Here is a 17,615-nt window from a genome sequence, read left to right on the forward strand (position 1 = left end):
TAGTGTGTCTATTATACGGGACTGTGAATGGAAATTCCGAAATTATGAAGATCTAGACGGTTAGCAGTGTACATGTTAATAATATGTTGTTGGTGAGACATGCATGCCTGTATGTAGTGTCTTTGTTTTCAAGTAGTTAGTTAGACCAATGGAAACGATTATTTGTAAATGGGAAAAGTGTTTGATCTTCAAATCACATAATTTGTGTTATTTCATATGAGATTCGTCCCTTTATTTTTTTTTGTCCACTTTCTCTCATTTTTATCTATTTCATTTTCTCAATTAAAATGACACAACTTTACATCCTTTAAAATAGCACACAATTTTTCCTTTGTAAATTATCTAACATTGAAATATGGTGAAAATTCAGAAGTGGGGTATTGGGTTGTAAAGACGTATATCATTTATAACTTAATTTTCAAGTCGCAATCTCCTTTGATTGGTATTAGGGAAGCAAAGCACACCTTGATGGGTAAAAGCAGGATTAAATTGGATAGGCGAAGGGACTAATGAGCCAAGTGTCTCCTTCAATGAAGTGAATCCCAATAAAAGGCTTGGCCTCTTCATCCGTTAGCATTCTTGCCCAGGGCACTCTTCCCGTCAAGTTAGCCCCTGGCCCACTACACTTGTATTCTCCATAATATACCCTCCTGCAACACACACACACAAACAAACAAACAAACACAGAATCAGCCCTTCGTTGCGTAATTTGGGTAAAAGACAAAGATTCAAACCATGTTGCATTATACTAACAAGTCACGTTTTTGGTCACCCCAATCACTCCATCCTTTGGGTAGAACTATTGTGTCCAAGTAGGTGTAAGAGTAAACAACTCTGGAATATTCTCCCCATGCTCTTCCGAGATAAACCTGTCCACTACCTGTTACTACGCCGTTTTTGAACGAAAATCCACTCTCCAATGTCGAATTTGTACGCTTTTGAGCAGTGATGGAGGCCACCTTCTTGGTTATAGAATTTACATAGCAGTTCTGCATGCCAATAAATTGTCATTATCAAGCCCAGATGGGCCAGGAGAAGCCCATGTTTATAAATGTAAATTGGGCCGGAATTGCTTTGCTGAGAAAATTATCTCTTTTTGACCTTGATCAAGCACATGTCTATATTTCGTAGTGGCAGAGTCAGACCCAAAAAGAAAAAAAAAGGTATGTAGAGAAGGAAGACCTCGTAAAGGGACCTGCCAGAGCCGAAGATGAAATCAACAGAGCCTTGAATAAAGCAATTGTTGAAGTAGTGGAGGCCTTTGTGATCGTACAGAGTGTCTTGAGCCCCATAGAAACTGCAATTGTAAAAGGCAGCTTTCGTTCCTGAGATGCGAAACGCCACGGCTTGTTCCCCCACCAATCCAATGCTATGCGGTGCAGTATTCTGTTTTAGCACACAATTTACCATCTTGTTGGTATTGTTACTTAGGTATGTTTCCTTGACGAAGAAAATTAACTTACAATATAATTCACTTTTGTTTCATTATACAACGTCACATTAGCTAATTCTTACCATTGAATTTTGCATAGCTAATTAAATCAACTTGAATATTTATGTAAGATTGAATAGTAAAGGTTTAAATCTATTCACCTAGTATGTTGTTATATATATTTCCCTCAAAGTTAATATTCTGTTTATTCTTGTCACATGAACCTTTGCTATAAGTTCCCCCCCTCTCAAAAACTCTTATTATGCATGTATAGTTCATATTTTAGAAATCCATATGTCCCATTCCAATCCCCCAACACAGAACTGTAAATTTCTGTTGCAAGCACAACCTGAATCCTTAATTTGATGGTCTATGACACTCTAAACACCCACAGATATGTTGGAAATCGACAATCACACAGAATCGAGAAAACAGAAAAAGAGATAAGAGTAGAGAGATTGACACGATGATTTACCCTGGTTCACCCAATATAGGCTACGTCCAGTTTGTCTATACTATATTCACCTCACCGCCACTCGTTACAAGTCTCTCGGTTTACAAGGCAAATATAAATAGGAAGCTCCCCGACAATTAGGGCCAACATCATCATGTGAAGTATGAGCCATACCCAACAAGATATCATGAGCTAAGATATTGCTCAACGATATGCCGTTTTTAGCCTTAGGGAAAGTTTGTGTACCTCAAATTTTATGTTGATGGCAATAAAATAACTAGCATCCACGGCAACAGTTGCACTCTGGAACGTCCCTAACGGAGTCCCATCTCTTCCAGTGACAGAAGCTGTATCATTTCCCGTTATGGTTGGTATCCCCCTGGCGTCCCCTAATAATGTAATGAAAGGCAATGTTCTTGGGATCATTACCTTCTCCCTAAAACAATTAATCATACCTTATTAGTTGCAATCTCCAACTTCAACAATTTCAAACCCATGTAGCTCACAACTAAAAAAGGTAACTGCCACAATATAAACTTCCATTTAGTCAGCATTAGAGTATTACACACACGCACATACCTATAAACACCTGGTGCAATCAACACTATGACTCTCCTAGTGTTGCGTGGTGGAATGCTATTGAGAGCTTCTGTAATGGTCTTAAAGTCACCAGCACCGTCTTGGCTAACTGTTATTGTAACTTTGTTACTCTCAGCCTGCCTCAGCTTCAAATCTAGAGCCTGCCCAACAGCACCAGTTGCAGCCACGTTCCTTTTGGTTTCCAAAATGGTCCTTTTCTGATAAGTCTTGACATTCCATGATATCCACTTGTCATAATCGGCCACCCTATCAATGCTGATGCTGGAAGTGATGTATAAAGATGAAAGAAGAAAAAGAATAGCTTGGAAATGGGTTTTAGGAACCATGGCAATGCTAGTATTACTAGTACAATTTCATGACCGAGTACTATATTATAATCTTAAACGTCAGTCAGTGCTTGATCAGAGTTGAAATGAAGAGACCATATAAATATGATTATATAGACACACGTAAAAAGGAGAATTCGTCTCTTTGCTATTTACCAAACTAACCCTTATTTACAATAAAGAAAATCAGCAAACAAACAACAGCAGAGTATACTGTTCTGACACATGCTCATGAAGTTGAAAGATAGGCCCATTATTTATTATATTTTATTTTTTTTCCCCTTAGACCAGGATGGACCTAATGTGTAATGGGCACTAAGCATTTTCTAGACAAAATCAGAAACTGATTGGCTGTTGGGGAAGGATTCTGGGACCCCAATCCCCAAACTATCACCAATGTTAATGCGCATTGGCTTGAAGCCAATTCCTTGGGGATGAATAATGGTGCTGGAGGAAGAAAATTGCTGAAACTCATAGCTGTATTCCATTTTCCAAAAGTTCATGTGGGAGTGGTGGCCAGGCCCGTTATATATATATATACATAGGACACTCGTTCTATATATCCGAAGACACAAATATAGCCGTGGGGTAGGAATTTTATTTATTTATTTGGGTTTTTATTGCATCAGGCTTATCAAGCATGTTCGTCACACTAAGAAGATTGTCATTTTTAAAAGATTTCATTTGGTTCCAAAATATTTTAAAGAATATCATAGGGCTTAACTAAAAGAATAATGCAATATACTATATTTGAATGATAGAAAAATATAATAGAATGGAAGGAAAAAGCGGTAAAATTGAAAAGAACTTCTTGTAAACTCGAACGACTGATGAGAAGAATAGGAATTGTAAAATATTAATGTAACCGTTATAAATATATGATCAAACATAAAGGGAAAAACATCCAAAATCTTTACTAAAATCTTCTTCCATAAAATTTTTATCCACTCAAAGAAGAACCTAAAGAAGAAGAATAAAACAAGAACTTATAATTTGTATCCAAAAATAAAAAATAAAAAATACGAGAACTTGTAAATTCACTGATGCAATGGTGCCCTCTTTTCCCTCTTGGAGAATTATGGATTAAGATAACATGGATTGTTAGGCAAGTGGGTCTCCAAATTTTCATTGGCCACGGGAACATGAACAGGAGGGATATTGTAGTGCATCGCTTGTGCGAGCATTAATCTATCTTCAGCAGAAAGGGCACCGTGCAAAACATTCGTACTGGAATTACTAGCAAAATGATAATCCTCTGACCCATTAGCAGGTGGTATCATTGTGTCATTTGGAAAATAGCCATTGTGTGTGCTTGTCCCATTATTGTTAACCATAGGACCTCTATCTTCAGCAGAAAGGACCCCTTGCAAAGCATACATATTGGAATTACTGGCAAAACAATCTCCCTCTATCCCATAAGCAGGTGGCACCATTGACTCGTTTGGAAAATAGTCATTACGTGTTCTTGTCCCGGTATTGTTAACAGTAGGTCCTTTATCTTCAGCTGAAAGGACCCCTTGCAGAGCATTCATACTGAAATTACTGTCAAAACAATATCCCTCTGACCCATTAGCAGGTGGTGCCATTGTGTCATTTGGAAAATAGCCATTGTGTGTGCTTGTCCCATTACTGTTAACCATATGACTTCTATCTTCAGTAGAAAGGACCACTTGCTGAGCATTCATTTTGGAATTACTGGCAAAACAATATCCCTCTATCCCATAAGCAGGTGGCACCATTGAATCGTTTGGAAAATAGCCATTGTGTGTGCTTGTCCCGTTATTGTTAACCATAGGACCTCTATCTTCAGCTGAAAGGACCCCTTGCAGAGCATGCATATTGGAATTACTGGCATAACAATATCCATCTGACCCATTAGAAGGTGGTGCCATTGTGTCGTTTGGAAAATAGCCATTGTGTGTGCTTGTCCCATTATTGTTAACCATAAGACCTCTATCTTCAGCAGAAAGGACACCTTGCAAATTGTTCATATTGGAATTACTAGCAAAACAATATTCCTCTGTCCCATAAGCAGGTGGTACCATTGAGCCGTTTGGAAAATAGTCATTGTGTGTTCTTGTGCCAGTATTGTTGACAATAGGACCTCTATCTTCAGCAGAAAGGACCTCTTGCAAATTGTTCATAATGGAATTACTAGCAAAACAATATCCCTCCGACCCATAAGCAGGTGGTACCATTAAGTGGTATGATAAATCATCAGTGCCTGTACTTGTGCCAGTATTATTAACAGTAGAACCAACTTCATTTGATGGTCCAACGGAAAAGACCCCACACACGCCATTCATATTAGCATTACTAGCCGGCCCATAAGTATCAACTACCGTTATGTTTGGCAAATTATCAATTTGTGTATTTGTGCAAGTACCCGCTTCCATTGATGGTTCAGCAAATGTATTTGATGAGTCCACCTTTGCCATATTCATCTTTGCCATATCCACAGGTATTTCAAACTCAGAATTTGCTATCCATGTCTTGTAACTAAAATCTTCATTCCCCAGCCCATAATATATGTTTGCCACTTGTCTTTCAAACTCAGAGGCTATTGGCCATGAATGGTCATTAGATTTTTCATATTCCAGCTCACAAGATTGTTTTTTGACCTCGCTTGGACCTGGGATTTCCAAAATATTTGCATTCTCATTATGTCCTTGACTCCTAAAGGCCAGCTCTTGATCTTGGGGTATTGGATCAGTGCATGCCTTATGAAGGGAGTCACCATCTACCACTGAGCAAAAAAATTAAAACCAAGGTTAGTTTCGTTATGTTTTAATAATCTATTGCCTAATTTGAAGTGTTGTAAGTTCAAAGAAAAGGAAAGAATGAGAATGATTATTACCTGATGTTGATAAAATCGCATTGCCAAATGGTTGAGCTTCTTGAGGTGAAATCGGAAGTATATGTTGCTGGTGACAGTCAGCTGGGTTGGTTTCAAATGCCGTGGCCTCTTCATCCAATATAATTGAACCGAAATATGGAGAATTTAAACTTGGAAAAGGTGATTGGGTCAACTTCAATAATTGGCTATCACATTGTATCAGTTCCTCATAACACTTATCAAGAACTCTTGGAGGAAACTCAAGGTAGTGCCTCCTATCCAGTGGAGATAGTAAGAAAAAAAAAACAAGTGAATATTGGACACGTACGGTATACTAATGCATTTCTATTTTGTCAGAAAGAGAAAAATTAAATAAATAATAATAATTTAAAATCAATGCAAATGCATACCGATATATCGAAGCATGACCTCCTATAGTGAAGTCTTTTGATAACTCCCAATTAGGATGCTTTCGAGGCTTTGGATCAGTGTCGTAAAAGAACGTCGGTTGCTTATCTAGCTGAGTAAAAAAAAAAACCATATACGATGATGAACTTAATTCAAATACATTTAATTAAGAGGAAAAATCATGAAATTAATGATAATAATAATAATAAAAAACCTCAATTTGAAGAATTCCGAGTCTATTTTCTTCTATATCTGCACGCATAGTTAAAATATTTTCCCATAATACTTCAATTTTGTACTTGACCAAACGAGATTTATCTAACACCTCCCACACAAATTTTCGCTTTTCATAAAAACACTTGGCCATCAAATCTGCTTCACATGTAGCCACAATCTGTATATAATACACAACAACAAATATTACAAATAAATAAATAGAAATTAAAGAATTATATATATATATATATATATATATATATATATATATATATATATATATATAACATAAAGAAATGTTTTAAATAAATGAAACTTATTTTCTACGAGAATGCATTAATATTTATTAATTGACAATGGTACGTGAAAATCTCCTATGGTGAGCGAAGTAGCAGGAAAATGCCCAACTGAGGCTTTGGTAGGGCTCTTTTTGGTTCTTTCACCAGCATTCAGTATATCTTCGGGTGTCAATTGGAGTTTCAATCCGATTGGTGGCGGTTCGAGCATATGGTCTTCCAAGCTAGTCTGGAAAAGACGTCTCTGCACAACATTTTCAAGAAAGAAATTACATGATTTGCTTATAAAGAGTTTATGTAAATTCAAGTTTGGATGAGTTTTTTTATTTATTTATAAAATTTATGTATTTTTAAAAAAAAATTAAGTTTACCATATTACAGGAGATAAAATTATCTCACATATACACATACATAAAATCCATGTAAGACCATGAAAGGAGAAGAAAGAAAGAGAGAGAAAATTAGATCCCCACCCACTTTTATATATGTATGAAAAATAATTTTATCTGCTGTAATACGAGAAACATTAAAAACAAAATATTTCTCAATTTATTATGTATTTGGATGCCAACATAAACAAAAGTAAAGGTCATAAAAAAATGTCAAACTATTATTTTTGTTTCCAAAGCCAACATTCCTAGGATAGGATTTATGAATTTTAAAAAAAGTCAAATATAATTTTTTTATTTCATGTGCTGTATCTAAAAGTAAAGCAAAGACGATTTTCTGAAAAAAAAAAACTTTAAAAAAAACATAATAAGATATTCAAATAGACCCTAAAACTTAAGGAATCATTAGAGATGAAAACGAACTAGTTGAATCAATGCACGAAAGTATTATATATATACATAAGGATCTGTTTATAATTTTTTTTATAAATTACACTAAATATGACCGGTCATACACTCTTGATTAGTGTATGATCAGTCAGACATAATATAATTTGTAAGAGTTTGTAAACAAATAATTTGTAAATATAACCTTCCTATATATATATATATACACATACATATATATATATCGTTGATCTTATTTATATCTAACGGTTCTGATTAATTAGATATTTGAGCAATTAAATGCAAACAAACCAATGATTGTGTAATAGTTTAATGCAGTCGCTGACCTAGAAAATTTTATTTATGTGTGCATATTTAGTCCAAATATTTAGTGGAGCAAATTTGGGGGTAGTGCCTCCGAAAAAAAAAAATTAAACAAAGTTTTAAATGCATTAAAAAATAAAAAAATAAAAAAAAAAGAAATTTATATCCCTCATGTTATATGAACTAAATTTTTTGTCATGTTAAGAAAAAGACAAGACCAATTCATTGAATAATATGTCATTTCACTTTCTTTAATATTATATAAATTGACAAAAAATTTCGTTCATATAATATAAGAGATATAATCCTCAAACAACAAAAGAAAAGAAAACTTGAACTTAACATAAAAAAATAATAATCAACTTAATGATATAAAATCACTAAAACATAAATACTAAATAAAATGTGTTTCTTTCTTAGTATTTGTGCTCTTATTCCTGGCAATACAGCCATTAAAATTGCTCCTTGAGTGACACTCCTAATTAATTAAAAATTTTACTAAAAAAATATATGACCAAATTTATGTGTGCACTTGCACACATTGGCAACCAAATAGGTCAGTCACTGGTTTAATGTCTCTCATGTTATGGAGAATAATTTTATCTCTTACACACGCATAAAAGTAAAAGTATGTGGGATGCATATTTTCTTTTTCTCTTTTTTCTCTTCACATCCTCACACACACTTTTATGTGTGTATACGTAGAAAATAATTTTATCTCGTATAGCATGAAAAACATCAAATCCATATATAAAAGCGCAACAAAGCAAATAAAAATGACAAACCGTTTCTCGTGCCTTTTGTGCATCAGTAACACCAGTGAAGTCATCTCCGAAGTATATATACTGAGCATCTGGACGTGAAGCATTTCGAGTTCTGACGTGTTGGCTGACTTTAGTAGGAACTGACTCCTTCTCCATGGGACTTTGTATTCTGGATCGAGTGGCTTCACTAAGACCTAACCCCTTAGGACCTCTGGTTTACGTTCTATCATGTTTCTGTAATAGCAAGTAACAACAACGAGGGTTTTAGAACGAGGGTTTTGGAGAGAATATTTATAATACAAAAAAAGAGAGAGAGAATATTTCTCCTATATTTTTCGAATCTAAGCGTACCGATATTTTAGGGCCGAACCCCCGTTTCATGAGGTTGTTTATGGTGGGCCGGGCCTTGATGTGTCTTTACTAAAATAGAAAAAAGAAGAAGGAGTGAGAAGTAATTTAAAAAGAAGAGAGGGATATAAATATAAAAAAAAGTTTCCTTTATTAAAAAAGGAGCATCCAATCAAACGTGGACCGGGTTCGTAATAAAAAAATCCCCGTTTCATTGGATATGTAATCGCTGACCAATAAATTTTCTCTCTCTCTCTCTCAAGATGATGATATCAAAGATTCAAATTCAGATCCTAAATGACTAACAGAATCAGTTAACACTAGATATATCAAGAAACAGGGCTTCACCTTTTTATGTACATTTATGTAAATAAAAAATTGTTGAAAAAGAAGATTAAAATTAACTTTCTAAATGACTAGCGGAATCTGTTAACACTAAAACATATATCTATAAGCAGGGCTTTACCATTTTATATTCATTTATCTAAATAAAAAGTTATTGATCAAGAAGATTCAAATTCACTTTCGAAATGACTAACCAAATCTGTTAACACTTGAAAGATAAATCTATAAGCAGGGCTTCACCAATTTTATATACATGTATCTAAACAAAATTTATTGAGGAGTAACGATAATTACATAAGTAAATATATATTAACAAAATTAAGATAATAACATATTTTAAAAGGAATATTCCTCTCATATTATATGAAAAAAATTCTCTCATATATTCAAAAATTAAAAATGGGGCACATTCTATATGTATTATCTCTTCTCTATTCTTTCATTTCTCTCCTTTAATTTGTCAGTGCATAAGAATAATATTTCTCTATTTTAAAATATAACATTTGTTTAAAAAATTTTCTTAAGTATTTTATTGGTTTCTGTATAAGTTTGAATACAATCTGACAGTATTTCAAATAATTTTTTTTTTTCATTATAATTCTACATTGACATTTCTTTTAATTATTTTTAGTGGATGTAAGTTATGCACTTCTTGAATCACTTGCCAATCGGCAATCGCAGGGCACGACACATGATTTTTTTTTTTAATATTTCAATCAGTTCATTATTTTACGACTAGTCCGATTTTGAGTGAGTTCGAGATTAAAGTTTTAAACTCATTCCAAAAGTGATACTTGGATGATTTGAACACATGCTTTTGTCTTCACCTGCTCAGCTCTCATACGCTAAGTGAATTACCATTAATACGACATATGAAAATCTGCTATTGAGTGCATATGACGCACAATATCACGTGATTCAAATTCGGTAAAAACTTGACTATAAAGTCATAATTATTGTGTTACGTATTTCTTAATGTACAAAGAAAAGATTTTGTATAATGATTATTATTAAGGAAAAATTGTTTATCCTTTTAAATGACACAATTTATATCCTTTCACTCTCACAAAGAGGTGGGACCCACACCTTTAATTTTTTTTGTCAACTCTCTCTCCTTTTTTATCTATCTCTTTCTCTCTCTTAAAATGACACAACTTTACATCCTTTAAAATGACACACACTTTACCCTATTATTAATTAACTTAGTAAACACTAAACACAGATTGTCAAAACCAAAATTATTATACCAGAATTTCTCACAACCAAAATATTGAAATTTTCTTAGGAAGGAGTCATAGGCAAATTAAGACCTCTGATATATAGCTTTTGAGGTCATGTAATTATATCTCCCACTTTCTTAAAATTGAAAATGGTTGACGACTATTCTCTAGAGTCCAAGTGCAAGACACGCTTACTCTGTTTTCTCAACTTGCTATCTATTCTCAGTCCAGGGAGACGACAGCATAATGTATATGATCTACTGAGATTCTCTTCATTTTTTGGATTTAATAAAATATCAACTGCCAATGTAAGATTACATGGAGGAGCTTATATTATGTTTTGATGATCATAAGTATCAATAATAAAAAGAAACGTTTTGATCATCATACGTAGTTTATTGATGTTGGTCTCTTTACCATGGGCTCTCCCTAGCCTGCTTCTCACTGGTATTATAGCCCAATATATAATGACCCAAACATTAATTTGTGGAGTGAGATATTTCTTCTTCAAAGCCATGAGTTTGTGAGGATTTTGATGATTTTAGGGGTGTTTCAAGTGCAAGAAAGCTTAGGGACTCCTCCACCTTCGTTCTAGTTCGGATTGTGATAAGTTTCCCCTACTCAAATCTCATTTTCATGAATTTTCAAGAAAGTTAGGTTGTATGTGAATAGTACCACGAAATTTTGATGATTGGAGGTGTTAGATGTCATTTGTTAAAAATGCTTAAGATCACTTCTTGATGAAAGACGACAAAAGAAATCACGCTCACTATAGAAAATCATGATTTCTTTGGCTATATGTCAATTTCAAAAATTTGATGGCTTTAGTAGTTGGAAGGTGATTTGTATGTGAGTCCCTTTGTTAAACATGTTTGGGATTAGTTCCCGTAAAAAAAAATTATGAAATCGCCATTTAGAACACTTTGACAAATTGGACTTAAAACCAAGTGATATTAAAGCGTGAAAACATTGGTTTTGTGTAGGATTAACGTTGAGTTTATAATTGTGAATATTGATGGATATGTGTTCATTTGTTATAGTGTGAAACCAAATGGAATAGTGGAGCAAAAGCATGGATTAGATCAAGCTATGGACATTGATCAAAGCTCTTGATTGTTTTGGATTAAGGTAGTATCAACAATGGTTTGACATGAGAATTACATAATGAATATGTGATTAATTGTGATAATCTTCACCTTGAAATAGGTGTTGTGATTATTGATAGAACACTTTGTTGGTTCATGGACCTTACTTGGCTTGGAAGAGGCTAGGTTAGAGAGCTATTCTAGGTAAGCTTTCAGTCCTTGGGGTTAATCCCTTGTTTGTTCCACCAGACTTTGAGGGAGGACGGTTCTTTGATATGGTATGTTGAAAATGATTTGTTATATGTTGCATATATATATGTATGTATGTATATATATGTGTCACACAAGACAGTTTTTCCTTGTGTGAAGCATAAGACAATGTTTTCTTATGCATAGTATAAGACGGTGTTTCCTCATACGGTATATGGCAAGACGGTGTTTCCTTGCATAATGCATACTTGTTATATTCTCTAGCCAGTAGGATTTATTATTGCACACATTCATTGATATACATATTCTGATGCATATATGCTTTTATACTGTGATATTATGCCTGAAGTGAACCTGAGGATGGAGGAGCCTTCCAAGGACCCCTAGTTTACTAAGATTATCACCTCACCCCGCGTTATGGGGATTACCATTTTAGGTACAGTAGCTGATAGTGCTAAGGCATCGCGCGACAAGAAGCCGAAGGAGAGATCTTATATGACCTGATAGTCATGTTGTGATTGACATTTCATTTTGTACATGACATGATGTTATTCTTCCATGTATTCTTTTGATAAGCATAAGGGATGTCTATGCTATGTTGATAGTTGTATATGTATTGTTAGTGATGTACACTTAGATCTATGTTACTTATTTAATTGCATCTCTTTTATGAATTTGATGTAATTATCTAAGTAACATCACAGACATTATTGGAGTCTTGTACGTATGGGATAGCCTATGCTATGGATGGTTGAGTAATATGATTTATGCTTGGATATCGATTATATTAAACTGTCAATCAGGTTGAAATTTTTATGGTGGGACATATCCCCAGTGGTCCGAAATACAAACAAAATGTTGCCCGTTTTATTTTGACCAAATAAGCGATGAAAATTGTAATACATAAGGAAAAAGAAAAAGTTAACCAATTAGCTTCTGCATTTGTTAAGTTAATCTTTGCTGCGCTAAGTATCATATGAATGTTAGTTAATTGGCTGCAGACGAGGCGTTACACAGTAGGTACTTGAAGAGGCTTCCCTTAAAGGAGAGCATATTAATGTAGGGTTTCACACTTGAGAGAAAAATTGTTGAGATATTCAAGTGTGAAGAGTCTCACATTAGTTAGTAATAAGTGAAGTTCATATAAGTGTAAGAACTTATAAACTCAATGACTAAAGATTTTGGGTTAAGACATTGTATAAGACCCACTTGTTACAATTGTAATAGCTTAACCCATTAATGGTAATCTCGCTGCCATGAGCTCCCCCTCACCTCTTTAGTTTCACAATTGAGAGAGAGGTTATTAGGATATTCATGAATAATGGAGTCTCATATTAGTTGATAATAAATTAAGTGAAGACTATAAGTAGGAAGACCCATAAATAGGATCTCACATGATTGATAATGTGTTAAAATCCAATGCCTTAAGGTATACATTACTTGTACGTCTAGTGCATTGTAATTACCTCTTTGATATCTTATATATGTTAGTGTAGATTTTTTATTGCAATGAATTATATATTATGAGTTATTTGAATATATTAATATAATTTTCATACATTAAACTTTGCATGAAATTATAATTTAGAATCAATAAAAAAAATTAAAAAATTATCATACTCAATTCATCCCTCTTAAGTATAAAGCCACGTTTATAACTGAAGTTGTTTTCTTTGTAATTATTTCTTCAATTTTTTTTTTAAGTATCTCACATTGAAAAAAAATCTAAATCATATAAGTTATTTAACATTATTGTCGCCTTAAATATAGTTACGATCGAGTTGATATCGTATTAAGTATTGTCGCCTTAAATATAGTTACGGTCGAGTTGATATCAGGGTATGTAATCCCTGAACAATAAATGTTTATTTTTTTTTTTAATCTCTCTTCAACATGATGATCAAGAAGATTCAAATTCACATTCTAAATGACTAACAGAATCAGTTAACACTAAAAGATAGAGCTTCACCTTTTTATGTCCATTTATCTAAATAAAAAGTTGTTGATAAAGAAGATTCAAATTCACTTTTCTAAATGATTAGCGGAATCTGTTAACACTAAGCTGCATTTTGTTGTGCAAGATAGGATAAAAGAGCACGATATGGATAGGAAAAGATATAAACCGGATAAACACGTTATCATGTATTTGATATATGCACCGGCGGGACTCAGGAAAATTTTTCTATGTCCGCATATTTAGTAACGGGGGTTGCTCCCGAATTTTTTTTTGTAAAAAAATTTTAAATTAACGCTTGAATCCGCTCATAATCTAGTTGCTTCCATAACAAAGGATGAAGAAATCATGGGAATGGCTATGTGATAGGGAAGGAAGAAAAGTTTTCTCTCTAATCAATTTGCATTGCTACGTTGTTTTAATCATCTCTGTACGTTGCTACGTTGCTAACTAATATAAGAATAAATATCATTTTTTATCTCTAACAAAAAATTTGGTCCCCACTTTAGTCCATTATAAAAAAAGAGAGTCAACTGGTCCCTATGAAATTTAAAGTGGACCTATTTTAGTTATTTAGTTATTTTGAGACTAATGTAAGTCTTTTTTGAATTTGTGAGGGATCACGATTTTAATTAAATTATTCACTTTGAATTTTTTAAGGACCTTCTCGAGACTAATTTTTGGTAAGGGACTAAAATGGGGACCATATTTTTTGTTAGGGACTTCAAATGATATTTACTCCTACTATAAATATTGAATCAAGAGACAAATAATACTATATGACTAAAAAAAAAATTAAAATCCAAAATCTCGTGTCCGCAAGTGCGGACATGTGACCCAACCTAGGTCTGCCGGTGGATATATGTATGATAAGATTATATTATCCCGTTTGAGGTGACCAAATACTGTTTGATATGATAAAAATAGATAAAAATACCTTTTATAACAAAACCTTATATAAATTTTTTAAATTATTATTTTTCTTTTAACATATTTATACATTAATTTCAATTTTAAATTATTATAATATACAAAAAAGACCAGCTTCCCTAATTTTATTTTCATCAGCTCCAGCTTCATTATCGAACTTTTCGGTACCTGTTTCATCCGCTGCTTTGGTCTGCACTTCCAGAGGAGGTGTTGAATGTTGATATTATGATATAGACGATGATGGCTTGAGAGGAACACCCTCACAGGCCTCCAATACCTCATTTACAAAATTATGGTAAAAATGAATGGAATTTCCCTCGTTCAAATTCTTTTCCGTGAATTTCAAAAGCTCACTAACAGAGGTGATTGGAATTGAGATTGGGATTCGCTGTAATCGGAGTCGGAGAGAGATATTCAAGCTTGTCGAGGGTGAATTTGCAGGCGGAGACAAGAGTGCTTACGCCACGTTGCAACGAGGTCTTCGTCGACAACATTGTTTTCCTGCTCTTCAACGGTGACTTTTTGATGGAGCATCGGAGAAGCGTCGAAAACTTCTGGATTTGCTTCGGAGGAGCAACAACAACAGGAAAGAGGCGCTCGTGTTACTGAAAGATATATATAGTTAAATATTTATAAGTCGCGCTTCACCTTTATATATATATATATATATATATATATATATATAAGAATTTGTATTTTAACATGACACAAGAAAGTTTCCTACACACAATATTTTGTGGGAGCCACACTTTTTGAAGCAAAAAAAAAAAAAACTTCGGCACGCAAAACGAATCTCTATAACATTACACAATCATTTTTCCTATAACATAACTCTTATAAAACTCGTATATATATATACAGGCAGGTTACGTTTACAACTTTTTTTTTTTGTTTACAATTCTTACAACCTCAACTATGTTATCATGGGAGAACAATAATAGAGAGTATTTTTCCGAGAGAACATAGTTGAGACGGTAAGAGTTGTAAATAAAAAAAATTGTAAACGCAACTCTATATATATATATATATATTTAAATTAAATATTATTGATCAAAAAGATTCAAATTCACTTTCGAAATGACTAACAGAATCCATTAACACTGAGGGGACATTTGGTAGAGGAGAAAAAAAAATTTACTAAGAAAATATAATTAATAGGAATATGGTGGGAAAGTGAGTTTGGTAGGAAAATTAAAAAAAAAAATTTGTTTGGTTGGTCAAAATATTACCAAAAAAATTGGATAAAATTTTCTGAATATATGTTTGGTTGAAGGTAAAATATTGATGGAAAAATAGATTGAAATGACAAAAATAACCCTTATAATTTTTTCTCAAAGTTGGTGCCACCAATCAAATTTTACATTTTAAACTTTTATGAAACTGATATTTGAGATAATTACCATTTGACATAAAGTATTGAAATTTACCAATTTTCCCTTTTCGTTATTTGCATTTTTTTACGCTTTCAAAATGGTATCTGTGCGTGAAGAATTTATATAGAACCAGAAAACATCAAAATAGACTATTATTAAAGAGTGAAAGAGAGAAACAATAAGAAAGGGAATTACAACTATAAATGAGAGAGGTTCACAAGATGGACATCTGTACACAATGGAGGGTCATATTTTTCAACTTTTCACTTTTCGATTCATCACAAAATACCACATGCAAAGTGGTATTTTGAAATAGTGATTTTCATCACATTTTTCACACAATTAACTTTTCCTATGCATCTTATTTTACTAGGGAAGTTTTTGAAAAACTTATACCAAACATAATAATACTTGATACCCACTCACACTTCGTCGTCAATCTCAAAATAAATCTCTTACCAAACACCCCCATAAATCTATAGGCATGGCTTCACCACTTTTATATACATTTATCTACAGAAAAATTATTGAGGAGTAACGATAATTACACAAGTAAATATATATAGTAACAAAATTAAGATAATGGCATATTTTAAAATATAACATTTGTTTAAAATGTTTTCTTAAGTATTTTATCGGTTTCTGTATAAGTTTGAATACAATTTGACAGTATTTCAAATAATTTTTTTATCATTATAATTCCACATTCACATTTCTTTTAATTATTTTTAGTGGATGTGAGTTATGCACTTCTTGATGACAAGCCAATCGGCAATCGCAGGGCACGCCACACGAAAATCCGCTAGTCAGTGCATATGACTCACAACATCACGTGATTCAAATTCTGTAAAAACTTGACAAAAAAATCGTAATTATTGTGTTACGTAATTTTCTTAATGTACAAAGAAAAGATTTTATATAATGATATGATATTAACTTATTAAACACTAAACGCAGCTTGTCAACACCAAAATTATTATACCAGAATTTCTCACATATACAAACAAAATATTGAAATTTTCTTAGGAAGGAGTCATAGCCAAAAACCTCTGACTGCTTTTGAGGTCATGTAATTATATCTCCCACTTTCCTTAAAATTGAAAATGATTGACGTATTCTCTAGAGTCCAAGTGTAAGACATGCTTGCTCTGTTTTCTCAACTTGCTATCTATTCTCAGTCCAAGGAGACGGTGGAGCCATTTGTTCTTTAGGTGGTGCCTACCACCATCTAATTTTTAAAAATAGTATAAATTTTCTTTAAAAGTTATGGTACAACCTTAGCACTAGTTGAGTTTTTATAAATAATGTAACCTTGACACAAGCTAAATTTTATGTGGTTGAATCTTTTGGCACCAGTTATATTTTACTTCTAGCTTTGCCACTGGCATAACATAAATGATTTACGATTTTCTTCATTTTTTGAGTTTAATAAAAAAGTAATATTTTTCTTATGTTATATAAGAGAAGTATTATCTCCTACACTCACATTTTTCAAATGAGTCTCACAAATTTTTTTTCTCTCGCCTCCAATTTTTCTCTCTCTCCTATTTATTATTTGAGTAGGAGATAATACTTCTCTTACACAACATAAGAAAAATATTACCCTTATTCCCTTAATAAAATATCAATAGCAATGTAAGATTACATGGAGGAGTTTATATTATGTTTTTATTTTATTTTATTGATAGCAGAGAAAAAGAAACATTTTGATCAATGGC

General features: G+C 33.0%; 1 protein-coding gene across 1 annotated transcript; it reads right to left on the bottom strand.

Moving 5' to 3' along the window:
* Positions 1 to 484: 484 nt before the first annotated feature.
* LOC133290423 (probable pectinesterase 53) lies at positions 485 to 2,812 on the bottom strand. The gene is made up of 5 exons (XM_061488504.1): positions 2,466 to 2,812; positions 2,133 to 2,322; positions 1,183 to 1,386; positions 754 to 989; positions 485 to 650 (listed from the first exon to the last, which is right to left on the bottom strand). The coding sequence occupies exons 1-5, from the start codon at positions 2,810 to 2,812 to the stop codon at positions 485 to 487; spliced, it is 1,143 nt and encodes a 380-aa protein (XP_061344488.1).
* Positions 2,813 to 17,615: the final 14,803 nt, after the last annotated feature.

Source organism: Gastrolobium bilobum, unplaced genomic scaffold, assembly GCF_033153095.1.
Source record: "Gastrolobium bilobum isolate Gb01-03AN ecotype WA unplaced genomic scaffold, APGP_CSIRO_Gbil_v1 utg11805, whole genome shotgun sequence".
Classification (NCBI taxonomy): domain Eukaryota; kingdom Viridiplantae; phylum Streptophyta; class Magnoliopsida; order Fabales; family Fabaceae; genus Gastrolobium; species Gastrolobium bilobum.

Coding starts and splice junctions, on each gene's coding strand:
- LOC133290423 (XM_061488504.1), bottom strand. CDS start 2,812: ATGGTTCCTAAAACCCATTTCCAAGCTATTCTTTTTCTTCTTTCATCT. Junction 1,387..2,132: donor CCATCAACATAAAATTTGAG/GTACACAAACTT, acceptor GTGCTAAAACAG/AATACTGCACCGCATAGCAT. Junction 990..1,182: donor CTGGCAGGTCCCTTTACGAG/GTCTTCCTTCTC, acceptor ATTGGCATGCAG/AACTGCTATGTAAATTCTAT.